We start from the raw sequence: 17,399 nt of genomic DNA, 5'->3' as shown, positions 1-17,399 counted from the left end.
GTTGTTGACTTGGCAGCGATTGTTTTGGCGATTTTTACACTTTATTTTCATACTAGAAAAGAACGAGGTTAATTATATTCGCGTTATTTTTCTTATTCTTATCACAAAAATCGGGTAAATAAATTGGTTGACAAAATTGGTTGATTTGAAATATTGTCCTTTCCAAAAACTAAATTATACAGTAAACCCAGAAATCACCCCCAGTTTTTGGTAGGGTTCGTGTTGCTCAGTCTTTAGTTTCCTATGTTGTGTTTTGTGTAATATTGTTTGTCTGTTTATCTTTTCTTTTTTAGCCATGGCGTTGTCAGTTTATTTTCGACTTATGAGTTTGAATGTCCCTTTGGTATCTTTCGCCCCTCTTCTAAAACTTTATCCAAACATGAATAAGTAAACTTTTTTTATTTTTTTTTACATTTTAATGCTTTACATGCTATAATCTGTTTGTTTGATTTTCTAATGGTGCGAAGATCTAATAACTGCAATAAGTGTCTGATATTAGTTGACATAAAAACCCATACAAAATGGTATGCTTAAATGTGGGAAATACAAGCGTTAGTTAACTAGTTAAGGACTGTAATGGTGAATTTTAATGTGTTTATCATGAATAAAATTCCTTCCTGTACAATCTCTATATGTACACTTTAAAACTTTAAAATTCACTACCAAGCGATGTAGGAGGAGTATTGCTTTTATTTTTCTAGACAAATGGATGGATATATGTATTGAACGACCATAACAAATGGGCGTAGGGACAAGATGATTACTACATTTCCGATAAACACATATATAACACCATGACCAACGCGATAAATGTAGGACAGACAAACAACAGTCCTCAAAACACTACACCGAAATGTACGAACACTACCTTAAACCGGTGGTGATTGAAATTGATTAGGAAGGGTAATCAACCTTCCACAATATCAATTTTCTGTCATACTTGATAAAACAACTAATATAGTATGTAATAATGTGCTAACATAAACAAAAGATAGCCGGCTTTGTGATTGTAAAGCGCGTGGTGCAAACAGTATTCATTCGAATATTGAACGTGAATAAACTTCTTAACATGTCTTCCACTTTCGACATTGAAAATAAACTACACTTTTGCTGTATATATCTTGTATTTTCCTTAAGCACTTTTATTACCCCTTTTTTAAGTATGGTAAATTATTTTCTACTGATATTGACAATAATCGGTGTGTTATCTAACCAATGAAAAGCAAAATGATTCCTATTTGCATATGGTGGTAATTAGGTCAGCTGCAAAGGCTTCATTGGAATTCTTGACCAATATTATGTTAATTGCATTTGAATTGACGAAAAAAATCCCTTCACCTATAAACGATAAATTTATTTTATCTTTGACATATAAATATTGATACATGAAGAAATAATTTGCTTTTAGCGAAATTTTGTCATTTTTGAGGGATTTTTTAGGAAGTGCAATTTTCTGAAAATATTGCGCAATCAGCATTGGAAATATGGTATCTGTTCTATTATGTTCATATGATTTAAGAATATATATATCATACAAGAACCAGCAAAGGGCATTTTGTTTAATTCTTCCGAAATTTAGGAATATCCTTTCTTGACCTTTGACCTTGATCTAGCAATAATTGTACCGTAAGATTTATTGATGACCGGGAAAAACAGAAAGTACAGATAATAAGCTTTCGAATGATATATAATATAGTCGTATGTTAGTTGTGTGCATTAAAGACGTTAACTATGCGTCTTTTTGTAAAATGTCACTCGCCTGTACTGTCCGTCTATTAGTGTGCTTAATAGTTTTGATATTATCTTTTTAATGCGAAAGTCGTGTTTTAAATCAGTAAAATATTATGCATATGAAGTAACCAGTGTTCACATTCTTTTATGAATATTCGAGTTCCTCTGTAAACGTTGTACTTGTATTATTTATTCAATGATAATAGTAGTGTTCCCGCCTTTAAATAAAAGGTTACTTATAGAAATAAGGGGTAAAAATATTAATTTCATAGAATAATTTTGGATGCACATTCAATTTACTACTTTGTGTAGTGAGAACGGTTGTATTGGGTGTCCATGTACCATTTGTGGTGATTATATACATATATAAGGTGTAAAACGTAATCGATTTTTCAAGAAAGACAAAGGTGATAATGAATTGGACTTGAAGATTCAAGTGATAATTAAAATCGTTGACAACCACCCTAACAACATCAATAAAAATCAGAGAAACTATCAAAATTTTCGTAAGAAAATGATGTTAAATTATTGTTAAAAAAAAAAAATAGGAGATACTAATTTTCTGAAAGAAAATGACGGAAAAGACAGAAAAGGACAAGAATTGGTAAATATATTTAATATATAATGTATCTAATTGCTAGTGAAGCCTGAAACAAGAAAGTATTCAAAGTTAAAAAAATTAAATGAACTTTAAAAATGTATGTGCATATTCACTACAATTTATGTAACAGAATTTAAAATAATTCTTTTTAAGTTGATATTAGTTTCTATAACAAAATTATACAAACAAAATTTAGTATTTGAATTTTAATATATGAAATCTCAATAACAATTCTGATATCACCCTAAAACGTTTTAATAAAACCTGACGATTCCGATTCAAGTGCACACGGTATACTAGTATGTTTCTAGTGAAATTTAACTCATTTATAATGATCCGTCTATGTTAATTTACGTTTTTTTTCAAAGACCAAACACTGTCTGTCCATACCAATTTACGTTTTTGCACAGATCTGATAATGTTTATATTAGAAGACTGTCTGTCAAAATCAATTTACAAATTTCTACACAGAAATAATATCGTTTGTTAGAACACTGTCTATATCAAAAAAGTATAACAAAAATACCGAACTCCAAAGCATAACTTAAATAACACCAGAATACAATTCACACGATAATCATCTAGCATTTTTATGAGTGAGGAAACCTTTACTACATTTATTTATATTCAACTTTTACTACATTTTGACTTTTATTCAACTTTTACTACATTCCTTATATTCAACCTTCACTACATTTATTTACATTCAACTCTGAGTGATATGTACTTATATTCAACTTTTACGATTTTTACTTATAGTTAGCTTTTACAACATATACTTATGTTCCATTTTTACTATATTTACTTATATTCAACTTTGTCTAATGTACAAGTTTATATTTAACTTTTACTCATTTACAAATTTATATTCAACTTTTACTAATGGACTTATATAGCTTTTGCTACATTTACTTAATATACTCAGCTTTTATTACATTTATTTATATTCAACTTTTACTACATTTATTTATATTCAACTTTTACTACATTTATTAATATTCAACTTTTACCACATTTACTAATATTTAGCAAAATTTTAATACCCTAATACTTTATTCTTGTCATTACAGGAAAATTTCAAAGAAAACAAAAACTGGTTCAATAAGCACGACAGATGGAACATCCGATATTTTAGACATAGTTCAACCTCCACTCATCGGCAGAGGTATAATATATAAAAATTTGAATAAACATACATATATTACTAATTAGAAATAACTAAATTTGTAGGATAGTGCCAGAAAATACTATAAAACCTCTTATTATATATTATATCTGAGCAAAAGTCTATCTTTTATTTTCATCCTATGATAATAATATGGTGATTAGATAAAATACAAACGGCGCCTGATTCAGTTATAAGCACGCTTGTTCGTCAGATTCAGTTATAAGTAAATATGCTCGTCTGCTTTAGTTATAGGTAAATATGTTCGTCTAATTCATTTATAAGTAAATATGCTCGTCTGATTCAGTGATAAGAAAACATAATTCAGTGATAAGTAAACATAATGTAGTGATAAGTAAACATGATTCAGTTATAAGTAGATATGTTTTTATTTTAGGTTTTTGCAGAGATGAACCGTTATCACAAACAGGGAAAAGGTTACAGTTAATCAAAATGTTATGTTTGACTGTACTACCTATCTTAGGTTTATGGGGATACACAGTGTATACTCTGGCAGACAGTATTAACAGTAGAGAAGAAAATAACAAGGTCTTAGTCATTGTAGTCTTTTTATAATATTTACATACCATGATTTTCATACATTTTTGTAATTAAGCAATTATGAAATATTCTCAAGTCATTGTAAGCATTACCTATTAATAAATGGTTATTGCAATGTGTATTTAAGATGTACAAGAAAGACCTGCAGTCGGTTGTACGAACGTGTCATTAGTCTAATGAGTCACTTAGTCTTCATTAGCCAAATGCATCATAAAGGCTTAATGAAGACTTAATGACAATTTGACTAATGCCACGTTCGTACAACCGGCTGTTGGTAATTAAATCACTGCTACGAGTGTTAAGTATTTTAATTTACTCTTGTTTTTCGTGTACCAAAGCAAAGCCGGAATTGCATTATGCGGATTTAAAAGACTTTCCATTACGGAAACAAAGCACAAAATTATTATCTTTAAAAGTAAACTTAAAAGATTATATGCTGATACGTTCAATTTGGAAAAAGAATTTGTAGAAGAATTTGCAGTCGAAAAATATTAAAACGAGTGACCAAACTTTAATTAGAAGAGAAAATGTATAGAACTGTGGCTTATTCAATATGTTCTCACCTATCTCACTTCATTTTGATGCAACTTCTATGGCAACATCTCGACAACACCTATGCTTGTATGACGTCAGAGGAGTGAAAATACCTTATTCTTAGCTCAAAAATCACAGTATTTCGAAATTATACTGAATGTGTTTAATAAAAATTAAATGCTAAAACAAACAAAAATTCCATTTATATTGTGTAAAAGTAACCAATCATAAAATTGCATTCTTTCAAAAACCTATCTGAATCCTTATTATATATAATTATCATTGACATTGCAATAGTTATTTTGTTACTATATTGATCTCAATGAATTAACCACATTTAAATCAATGAGTTTAAATTTATTTTTAATTTGCCTTGAATCTCTTTTTTATAGAAATGTTTCAAATAAATAAGTTGAATCAACAAATAGAAACATATTGTCATACATAATAATGCGAGCTGTTTATCATTTCTAGCAACGTTCCTCTGTATACTATAGTATTGATGTGGGTCAGTTGGTACATCGTTTACAAGTTGAAAGGGATATGAGCGTACTGTATTTAAGTGCCCTGGGACCAGAAACACGGACATTCCTGTTAGCAGAATACTTCAATACTGATAGAACTATTGATCGTCTGTCATACTGGCCCGGTGATCTCGACAAGGCAAATGGTGCTATGTTTTTGTCCAAATCAAGTTTTCAAGACTATCTTGCAGGGCATCGACAAATTTTAAGTCCAGACAGATTTTCAATTCAAGATGAAATCGATTTTTACTCCAGAATCATTGATACGACAATTTATTGGTTGTACAATACAATAACAGAATCCAAATTTTCTCTCGTCTGGAAAATTCTCGTGGCATATCAAAAACTTGCAAGTGCAAAGGAAAATGTTGGTGTTGAAAGAGCTCTTGGTACCATGTTTTATTCTCAAGGTGGATTTGAATCACATTCTTATTTCGAAATGTATAACAAAAAACTGCACAGCTTTCGGGCTCATATGAAAACCGCAGGCATGTACTCTGAATTTGTCGGTCAAATATACAATGTAGGTCTTCAAAATACTGGTACTAATATTACTTCAATCATCGAAGCTTTTAGGAAAGAGATTCAAACATCAGTTGAAAATACGACTGTTCTTGATATGCGCAAATCAAGATATTGGTTTGATAACATGACCATATACCTTGATACTTTGCTAGATATTCAAACTCAGATGGCACAGAAAGTTATCAGCATTCTAGATTTGGCTATAGATAATTTAACTACTGACCTGGCTGTTAATGCCGTTTTATTAGTTGTTGTCATTTTAATGTGTCCTTTAGTTATCATGGCAACAGAAAGTCTTACAAGCAGTATTCAGATATATGCCCTCACCCTTGTTGACAAAACAAAAGAATTGACCAATGAAAAAGAACGTACGGATGGACTGTTATATCAAATGGTACCGAAACAAGTGGCGAATCGACTTAAACGACAAAAGAAGGTAGAGGCAGAATATTTCAAGACAGTGACTATATGTTTTTCTGATGTCCATGGATTTGACCGTATAACAGTAGAGCTTACACCCATGGAAATAGTTAAACTCCTCAATTCCCTTCACAGTACAGTGGATAATATCTTAGATGATTTTGATGCCTATAAAGTGGAGACAATAAATGATTGCTACATGGTAGCTTCAGGTAAAAGACAATTTAATCATCTTATGTTTAGTTATAAAGACTGAAATGGCGTCAGTGAAATTTATTTTCCTATTTTTATGAATCGTTTCATGAAATTGGATTTCTCATAATTTGTTATAATTCAACTCACGCGTTTATACCATCCCTTTTTAATGATTCCGCGACAAGCCAATTAGATAATGCTTATATTTCTTTGCCATTTTAGGTTTACCTCAGCGAAACAAGGATCGTCATGCATCGGAAATTGCAAACTTTGCACTAAAAATGCTTAATACTGTATCAGAGATGAAGTTTTGCAGTGGACACCGGTCAATTGAACTCAGAATTGGAATAAATTCTGGTTTGTACATTTACGATTACTTTCATTAATACAAATATGTTACATTCAACAAAAAATGTTAATATAACTGGAATAACTTGAACGAAGGCATATATATTCTAAGGAATAACTTTGAGTAAAATGTATACATATTAAAATCAATATAGTATATTGTATCATGCTACCTCAAAATACATAGAAACTTTGAAAAATACGAAAACTAAGAAAAAAGAAAAAAATCAAGGAGCTGCCAGTGAGCCTATCAATAATAGTATTAAGTCGAAGAAAACTCAACAACACCATAATGATAAAAAAACGAAAAGAGAAAGTAATAAATGAGCAAAGCGAATCAAGAATCCGCTCAACTTTCGAAAAGATAACTTTAACTTAACTTTTAATGACCTATTTTTAAGAATACCTTCAGTTTGTGCCATCTATAAGAAACATTCGTTTCATGAAATGCTCCAAATTATGACATTATGTTGGCAACATATCAAAGTGTGCATATGTGAACAAAAGTATGGTATTGTAAATTTTAGTAAAGATTCAAAGACTTTTTGAAAATGGTCCTACTGGTAATACATGTATATTACAATGGGAATGGTCCTGTCTCATAATGTGTCTCGCAGTTTTAGATTCTGCAAGTACAAAACAAGTTTTACTCAGTAATTTTACAAAACAAATACTTTGATAGCTCATATTATAGTAATTGCATTTTCTTGACAGGTCCTTGTATGGCAGGTATTGTAGGGTCAATGATGCCAAGATATTGTTTGTTTGGAGACACAGTTAACACAGCGTCAAGAATGAAGGCGTATAGCAGTCGTAAGTTCTGAGTTATGGAAATATTGTGCTGTTTGATAACACTTTATTCATATACAAAATATAGATACATTATCGGAAATTATATAATTTATTTATGTATAAAAGTAAGAAGATGTGGTATGATTGCCAATGAGATGACTCTCCATCAAAGACCAAATGACGTAGAAGTTTGTTTTTTTTTATAATGAATTTTCTTTATTGTAACAAATAGACTAGCACAACATGTATGAACAAAGGTATACAGAATGGCATATTCACACAAAGGAAGTATTAAATAATTAAACAACAATTGAAAATATGATGGTGCAACAATAGGTTGAAAATAAATAATTTTCTTATAACATTGGAATCTTATTTGTTCTTGCAATATCTATTAGTGGTGTTGCAATCAAAATTCGACATTCATTATTCATTTTATAATAGGGGCCCAGGGACTCCAGTATTTGTTATATTCATCTACAGAGAGGTTTTTAAATGAAATGTATTTTTCTAAGTTCAAGTGTTCCTTTAAATAGTTTTTTAAAGCATTTAAATTTGGCAAAACTTCTTGTAATTTTGTTCGGTAAATATAGTATTTTGAAAGCAGAATAATCTTATTTTTAACAAAATTCAATTTAACATTTTCGTAGATACCAAATAGAATAATCATTATATTCAAAGGCTCAATATTTGTCATTTCAAAAATCAAGATGTTTAGTGCATGCCAGAGAGTGGCGACCATCGGACAGCTCCAAAATAAATGTTCTATGGTCGCTTGTCCTTCTTTGCAAAATGTACATATGATGCTACCATTTATTTTCATCTTGTAAAGTAGTGAATTAGTTCCTAAAATTCTATGTATAATTCTATATTGGAACCAGCAAAGCTTAGTGCTTCTAGTATATTTTGAACACGAAGTGCGTATTTTTTTCCAGTTAATACCAGCCATATTAAGATGGTTCTCCCATTTTTCCTTTGCAGCAAAAGTAATATATTTCTCATTCAATATTTTGTACATGTCCTTTGTACCTTTTTTTGATTCAAAGAAGATACTTATGTTAAAAGGTAGTATTGCTTGAATTTGTTTCTCCTTTACTTCAATAGTGATCGTGTTTAACCACTCATTAAGCGAGTGTGCTATTCCATAATAATGTGAAATATTTGGCCTAAATTGATATAATTGTTGGAAATTTTGAAATGACATAACTTTGCCCTGATAATCTAACAAGTCATGCACTGTCCATAAGAAGATGTGGTATGATTGCCAATGAGATGACTCTCCATAAAAGACCGAATGACGTAGAAGTTTTTTTTTATAATGAATTTTCTTTATTGTAACAAATAGACTAGCACAACATGTATGAACAAAGGTATACTTCAATATTGATCGTGTTTAACCACTCATTAAGCGAGTGTGCTATTCCATAATAATGTAAAATATTTGGCCTAAATTGATATAATTGTTGGAAATTTTGAAATGACATAACTTTGCCCTGATAATCTAACAAGTCATGCACTGTCCAAATTCCAGCGTTTGCCCAGTTTTTATAGTAGACTCTTGAACCACCCATTTTAATGTTTTCTACCTCCCATAAAGAATAAGATAGAATTTCATCAATACATCTTGGTTTTCTAATTTGATTCAGGGTTTTCCAAGCATCAAAAACCTCATGCCAAAATTTATTTGATGACCTTTTAAAAGGCCCAATATAACTTAGTTCACTAAAATTTATTTGCTCCACAATAGAGACTAATCTCACCCACTTTGAATTCGAGTTATACAGCCGTCTTACCCATGTAAGTTTCAGTCCCTGTATAAATGCTTTTAAATTTAGCATTTTTAAACCACCCATATAATAATCTTGACATAAAAGATCTCGCTTGACCTTATCAGGTTTATTATCCTAGATAAAAGCATACATTTTATTTGTTAAATTACATAACATATTCTCATCTGGACTAGGGATAGATAGAAACAGATGATTTAATTTAGATATGACCAAAGTTTTTAAAATGGTAATCTTTCCAAAGGGGGTGAAATACTGTTTTGACCATTCTTTCAAAGTGTTGTCTATATTATCTAAAACTGGCCTATAATTTAAATTAATCATTCTATCTAGATCGACTGAAAAAGTAATTCCAAGGAGCTTAAATGTACTGGAGCCCCATTTCAATACCCACTTTACACAAATTTGATCCTGGCTATGTTTTTTGCTACCTATCCAAATAACACTTGTTTTTTCTATATTAATCTTAAGTCCCGAGATTTCAGCATACAATTGGAGAACACGAAGAGATGCATCGAGCGATTCTGGCGAGCCATCTAATATCAATGATGTATCATCTGCTTTTTGAGAAAGTACAAATTCTGTATCATCTATAGTAATACCATTTATCTCCTAACTATTTCTTACCAAAATGCCTAATATTTCTGCACAAAAATATAAAATATAAGGGGATAAAGGATCTCCCTGTCTACAGCCTCTCTCTACAGTGAAGAATTCTGACAGTTTTGTGTCACTGCAGCTGTTATATTGTTATAGAAGGTTTTAACCCAGGATATAACTGATTCACCAAAATTAAAATATCTTAATGTATCATAAAGAAAGGACCAAGAAATGGAATCGAATGTCTTCTCAAAATCAATCAGCAAGAGAATTCCTGGGATATTATTATCTTCAGTAAAATGTAGAATATCATATATTAAACGACAATTTTCGCCTATATATCTACCTGGAACAAAACCAGTTTGATCAGAACTTATTAATTTTGATAAAACAGATTTTATTCTCTCTGCTATACAGCTTGATGCCAATTTATATGTAGAATTTAGAAGAGTAATAGGTCTCCAATTTTTAAGAAATTGTTTTTGTTAACCATCTTTTGGAATACATGTAACCACTCCCTGCCTCTGGGTGACAGACATTTGGCCCTTCCCATATCCATAATTTATAGATCTAAGGACAAATGTACCAATATCAATCCAAATTTTTTTTTTAAATTCTGCCGTGTAACCATCAGATCCCGGACTCTTGTTATTTTTCATTCTCTTTAATGCTGCAGTTAATTCAGAAAAACTAATCTTTCCCTCCAATAACTGCTTTTCATCCTCGCTAAGCTTCGGTATATCATTATAACAATTGTCCCGTGTTAAATCAACCCTTTTCAAACAATCTTATTTTTTATAAAGTTTCTCATAAAACACCCTTGTCTGATTTAAGATTTCTTTTTGTTCTTCCACTATAACACCATTTTCTACAGTAAGTTTTTGAATAGTCTTATTAATATAATTTCTAGTCTCTAGATTTAAAAAAAAATGGTAGGTTTTTCTCCTTCTTCAATCCACTGACTTCTTGACCTAACATATTGTCCCTGAACCTTCTTTTGTCTATACATTTTAAGTTCTGCTTTTTTCTGATCAATCTCTTCAAGATTTTCTTCTGTTAGTGCACTTTCTTCTAATTGTTTTAATTTTAAAATAATCTCATTTTCAATTTTTATACCCTCCTTTTTAGCTCACCGGGGCCCGAAGGGCCCCATGTGAGCTTATGCCATCACTTGGCGTCCGTCGTCGTCCGTCGTCTGTCGTCGTAAACTATTTCAAAAATCTTCTCCTCTGAAACTACTGGGCCAAATACCTTCAAACTTTAACTAAATGTTTCTTAGGGTATCTAGTTTATAAATTGCATCCGAAGTTTGTATCCATCGACAAACATGGCCGCCATGGCTAAAAATAGAACATAGGGGTCAAATGCAGTTTTTGGCTTATATCTCAAAAACTAAAGCTTTTAGAGCAAATCTAACATGGGGTAAAATTGTTCAATTGGTCAAGATCTATCAGCTCTGAAATTTTCAGACGGATCGAACAACCCATTGTTGGGTTGCTGCCACCGAATTGGTAGTTTTAACAAAATTTTGTAGTTTTTTGTTATTATTTTGAATATTATTATAGATATATATAAACTGTAAGCAGCAATAATGTTCAGCAAAGTAAGATCTACAAAAAAGTTAATATGACCATAATTGTCAATTGACCACTTAAGGAGTTATTGCCCTTTAAAGACAAGTTTACACAATTTGTTCATCAAGTTTGCTAACATTTAAAAATCTTCTCCTCTGAAACTACTAGGCCAATTACCTTCAAACTTTAACTAAATGTTCCTTAGGGTATCTAGTTTATAAATTGTCAAACATGGCCGCCATGGCTAAAAATAGAACATAAGGGTTAAATGCAGTTTTTGGCTTATATCTCAAAAACTAAATTTTTTAGAGCAAATGTGACATGGGGTAAAATTGTTTAATTGGTCAAGATCTATCGGCCCTGAAATTTTCAGACGAATCGAACAATCCATTGTTGGGTTGCTGCCACCGAATTGGTAGTTTTAACAAAATTTTGCAGTTTTTTGTTATTATTTTGAATATTACTATAGATATATGTAAACTGTAAGCAGCAATAATGTTCAGCAAAGTAAGATCTACAAAAAAGTTGATATGATCAAAATTGTCAATTGACCCCTTAAGGAGTTATTGCCCATTAAAGACAATTTTACACAATTTGTTCATCAAGTTTGCTAACATTTAAAAATCTTCTCCTCTGAAATACAGGTGAGCGATTCAGGCTCTTGAGAGCCTCTTGTTTTTATTTTCTGTGAGTAATGTTTCAAAAAATAACTGGTCATCAACAATAAATTCAATTTTAGAGTTGTCAATATTTTGTAAATTTTCATCTCTATATATCTTGATGGCATTTTGTTCTTTTACTGTACTTATGAGTTTTTTTTATCTCTTTAACATAGTCAGTATCATGAAGAAGGGAATTATTAAACTTCCAAAGGCCTCTGCCTTTTATAAATTCATTAATCTTGAAAGAAAAGATGGTGAATGATCAGACCTGTAACTATTATCAATTTTAACATCACTAACAAAGTGAAAAATATTATCAGAAATCAGAAAAAAGTCTAAACGAGATTGTTTAAAGGGTTTTTTTTTCCTCCAAGTAAATCTTTTCACATTGGGGTATAATTCTCTAAATGGATCAACTAGATTAAAGTCTTCCATTAGCTGTAATATTTTTTCTCTAGACTTTGGGTTGTTGATATTAACATAATTATGAGTGTCAAGATTAAAACTTTGAATTAGGTTAAAATCACCACAAAGAATACAAGATTGGTTATCAAATTCTTCAATGATGTCTGCCACCTTTTGATAAAAGCAAGGAGTGTCTACATTTGGCCCATAAATATTAACTAAGGTAATTCTTTGTTCTTCAATTGTAATATCCAATCCAAGAAGGTTTCCACCCTCATCTTTTTTAACTTTGTGAATTTGAAGATCAAAGTTTTCATTAAAAAAGATGGCCACGCCTCTCTGATTGGATGTAAATGAATTGAAAAGGCATTCTGATTTTTAATTTTAATTCGTCTTGTTCTGTAAAATGTGTGTCCTGAAGACAGTAGATATTAAAATTCTTTGACTTTAAATAATTCAAAACATCTCTCCGTTTCTCCTTTGTATAAAGACCTTGACAATTGTAAAACATTATTTTAAGAATATCACCCTTCATGCATGTGTTTAGCTTTATCAATATTTATAACTCAAATGATGAGTGAGTATACATGAATATACCATGATATTTGTGAAATCAAGGGGCTTTTAGAATTCTTTTCCTTTAAAACTGTATAATTTTTCAAGATCCGTGACACCTTAAGACATATTTGTAATTTGCAATAAATGCATTTATATGAAAACATAAAATACAATAGCAAGACAGAGTCCAACATTAAAATCAAATATTAAATCTGCACTCTGAGACATTCACTGTTGTTGTGTAGGATATTCACTCTAAATGGTCTAAGGGAGAAAACTCAGAAGAAATTTTAATAAATACATTGGATTCAGATGGAAATTTAATTTGAGCAAACCCAACAGTGAATATCTGTATAGTTCATGTTATGTACATATTTTGAAAGATTATTTCATTCCTATAATTTCATAATACATTTAATTTCCTTACTGTCATTCTTTCCAACACACAAAGACATTTTTTCCATTCTATGTGGTTATGGCAAAAAAGAAAATATCACACAAGAAGCACAAGTATACAAATGTCCATTGTTTTGCCTTCAAATCTGATCCAGTCAGATTTGTCAATATTTTTATAATAAGATGTTGTCTGTCTAACACGTTCATTCTTTTTGAAAAAACATTTTTAGTTAAATTAACTATATATAATATAAATAAGCCTTTTATGTAAAATATTTCAAGACTGTCAGAGTTGTTCAATTTACTACATGTAGATATTGGAGTTTCTATGTTTGTCCTTTGTATATATGTATTAAAAACTCCCATGACAAATTTACAAATTTATATGATCCTTTGTCTATTTAAGAAGGCAGAGATGTTTTATACTCATTATATCTCTGATACGATCAAAGATCAATATTCTTTATGAGATGTAGCTGTAAATATATAAGATTTATCTAAACGTTAATATTTCTCGTTTAAAAGAACAATGCGTACTTGAGAGACATGCAATTTCAAAAAATTAAGAACACTGACCGACTTCAAATGTAGTATCACTCTTGATAAAAAGCAATACTTTTGCATCACAATGTAAATCAAATTAATGCATGATCAATATATCATAAAAACTAACAAAACTATCTACCAATCAAACACAGACTGCACATCATGAGTGTGTGTATGCATATCATATTAATGAGTTAGTTTCAGCAGAGATTGTGCAAAACTTATTATAGTATGTTCACTTCATTTTAATGTACAAGTACCATAAACACAACAAGAAAAGATAATTTCATACAAGCATCTCATTCTGAAATTTGGAATAAACATCACTTTAAAAGTGGTCTATACTTTACATATTCTAACTTCAACTCATTTGTGTCAGTCTGTATCTGATGAGTTAAAGTAAAACATATAGCAATAGCATTAAGCACATTACAGCAGTTCAGAATAATACTAAATAACTAGCAAGAGCAAAATTATAAATAAGCATAAATGACGTAGAAGTGAACAACTATATATTATTGTACGAACTTCAAAAATGAGCAAAACCCATACCACATAACCAGCTATAACAGAAAGATAGATGTAAAACAATTCAAACGAGAAAACCAACGGCATGATTAATGTACAAAACAATAAACAAAAAGCAAATGCGATAAACAGCAACAAACGACAACTACTGAATTACAGGCTCCTGACTTGTGACAGGATGTGGCGGGTAAAACATGATTGCGGGCGCACAACCCTCCTCCGTAACCAGTGGCAATGGTGTAACAATACAACAAGAACAAACTATAAAAATCAGTTTAATTTGGGGTAACGAAATCCTTGACTTAATAATTTATCAGTACTAAATAGATAACGTTCATAGCTATCGAGTTGGGATATATAAACACCGTAAGATGGGACCAAAGGAACATCGCCATCCAAAAGAGATGTATATTTTAAAATTGTTGGCTGATTGCAGGATGACTTCTATTTCAGAAATGCAATTCTATTATACTTCAGTTGAAAAAAGTTGTAGCAAACATGTTTAATTGTTTTCGAATGGAATTTTGAATATTTCCTAGATTTGATTTTCGTCATTTCCCAGTATTGATCCCTCTTAACCTTCAACAAGTGTTTTTTTCTGTTATTTTTCTGAGAGCTTAAATTTTCTGGATGACGACCGGTTCCAATATTACTTATTACAACCATTGCCATTTATCCATGGGCGATGTTATTACAATAAATAGAACGAAACAAAATGAAATGGGGGAAAATAACAACACTGGAACTAAAATAAGCAACCGGATGGTTACGTTTCTTGTATTAGCATCACCCCTTATACATAGCCAAGACGAAACATCACGGTTATGTTGATTAAGTTTTTAAAAAATGATAACAGTTTTATGACAACGATGATTTGGTAATGATATGACAAATGTCTAAATAATAATTTACCTTGTCGTACATGTTTCACCATGCGGACAGTTAAACCTTTAAATCCGTTTATTTGTTTATTTTTTCTCCTCCTCAGCAAACAAGATTCACATTAGTACCTCAACGTACCTACTTCTTAGTAAACTAAAGAAATTTCAAATGAAGAAGCGGGGAAGCGTTTCTGTTAAGGTGAGTAAAATAACTAATTAACTTGTTAATTTCGTGTCGCTCAGTCTTTAGGTTTCTATGTTGTGTCTAGTGTACTGGTGTTTGTCGTCGTTTTTCGTTTTTTGCTATGGCATTGTCAGTTTGTTTTCGACTTATGAGTTTGAATATCCCTTTCGCCTCTCTTTTATTATTTACTTTTCCAATAAAAACTTCAAACGTATACACCGACAAGATATAGTTAAAATGAATAATCAACAAAAACATCTATCTGACTGTAACTGTGACTTACATGTATCATGGTGAAAAAACGTAAATAACAGGTAGACGGTATCAAACTAACTTATGATACATAGATAAGGTGTAGATAGTGGATATATAATGGATAAATGAGGTGAAGATGATGGAAAAATGAGGTGAAGATGATGGATCAATGAGGTCTAGATGATGAATAGATGATATATAGATGATGGATAGATAAATATCAGATGATGGACAGATGATATGTACGAATTTATGAGGTGTAGATGATAAATATAGGATTGTAAATGGATACACAAGTGTAGACGATTGGTAGACGATATGGATAGATGAGGTGTCGCTGATTGACGATAAAGAAATCAAGTGTAGATGATGGACAGATGAGGTGTACGTAATAGATATATAGATAGGTGTAGATGGTGGATTATAATGTTTATAAATGTACCAACCTAGTCATCTGATTAATATTGTACAGTCCTTACGTATCGCAGTTGATAAGATATGCTAGAGCTTGTTCTCATTGTGGCTATCAGTTAACAGTGCGAACGATATGTGTTGCTGGAAGGACATTTAAAAGATATGCTTCAGGTTGAAATTTTGTAAAGTGAAGTATTTTAACCCTAAGGCCTGTACAATACAGCCAAACAGCAAATTTGTCTGATGTCAACCCATTATTTATTTGTTCAAAAGTATACGCTTTTGATTATCATAGCAGTATCATGTAATACTGGAAAGGATACTTTATTGATAACGACAGCAAAAAAACTTCAATTATACTTTTTTATTTATTTTACAGGGAAAGGGTAACATGATAACATATTGGCTTGTAAAGAGCACAGATAGCTCTGACTCCAAAGATGTTGATCTCTGCTCTGATGATGACTCATGTAAGCAGGATAATGAGAGCGGTGAGGAAGCCGAGCTTCCCGGAGAAATTACAACCGTAGAGGACCCACTGTATAGTGCGTCCCTTAATTATCCCATGCCAGGCAGACATACCAAATGTTCCAATAAAGATGAAGGTAAAAACATGGCAAGAGTTGCTCCTACAGTATCAGAAAAGGGAAAGAGGGTTTCACCTAAAATGAAAGAAGAAGAGGACGACGACGATGATGATGATGAAGATGATAAAGATGACGACAAAGATTGAAGTTGTGTATCAGTATTATTGAAAGTTGTATTTATCAATCTGAATATCTTTTTCACATTTTTATTATTTCTTAAAGTCAATGTCTTAAATCCTCATCATTGAACAGTGGTGAACATTGGGATTTCATTTATTTCTGTATTGGTTTGGTAGCGAATTGATTCGTAATTTTTCTTTATATTTCTCTATAATGGAGTTAATAATCTTGAATTGATTTTCATTAGATGGAACACTACTATAACCCCAGCCTATGCATACGGATTGATCTGTCGTGAAAGAAGAGGGAAGAGTATAATATTGTTATACAAATCAATGTCAAATTGTCAATCTGTCCTCCACTGAAGAGGGAAAAGTATAATACTGTTATATAGATCAAGGTCAAATTGTCAATCTGTCCTCCACTGAAGAGGGAAAAGAATAATACTGTTATATAGATCAAGGTCAAATTGTCAATCTGTCCTCCACTGAAGAGGGAAAAGTATA

The 17,399-nt window shown here is 31.1% G+C and overlaps 1 protein-coding gene across 1 annotated transcript; it reads left to right on the top strand.

Moving 5' to 3' along the window:
• The first annotated feature begins 3,935 nt into the window (after positions 1-3,935).
• Positions 3,936-16,919, top strand: LOC127727810 (uncharacterized). Its single transcript, XM_052234927.1, has 6 exons — positions 3,936-4,046; positions 5,067-6,273; positions 6,479-6,613; positions 7,319-7,417; positions 15,441-15,532; positions 16,566-16,919. Exons 1-6 carry the CDS (start codon positions 3,951-3,953, stop codon positions 16,917-16,919), a joined length of 1,983 nt encoding a protein of 660 aa, XP_052090887.1. The 5' UTR covers positions 3,936-3,950.
• Positions 16,920-17,399: the final 480 nt, after the last annotated feature.

Source organism: Mytilus californianus, unplaced genomic scaffold (assembly GCF_021869535.1).
Source record: "Mytilus californianus isolate M0D057914Y unplaced genomic scaffold, xbMytCali1.0.p SCAF_2, whole genome shotgun sequence".
Lineage (NCBI taxonomy): Eukaryota > Metazoa > Mollusca > Bivalvia > Mytilida > Mytilidae > Mytilus > Mytilus californianus.
This window is presented reverse-complemented; position numbering and strand designations above follow the sequence as displayed.

Coding starts and splice junctions, on each gene's coding strand:
- LOC127727810 (XM_052234927.1), top strand. CDS start 3,951: ATGTTATGTTTGACTGTACTACCTATCTTAGGTTTATGGGGATACACA. Junction 4,047..5,066: donor GTAGAGAAGAAAATAACAAG/GTCTTAGTCATT, acceptor TATCATTTCTAG/CAACGTTCCTCTGTATACTA. Junction 7,418..15,440: donor AATGAAGGCGTATAGCAGTC/GTAAGTTCTGAG, acceptor TCTCCTCCTCAG/CAAACAAGATTCACATTAGT.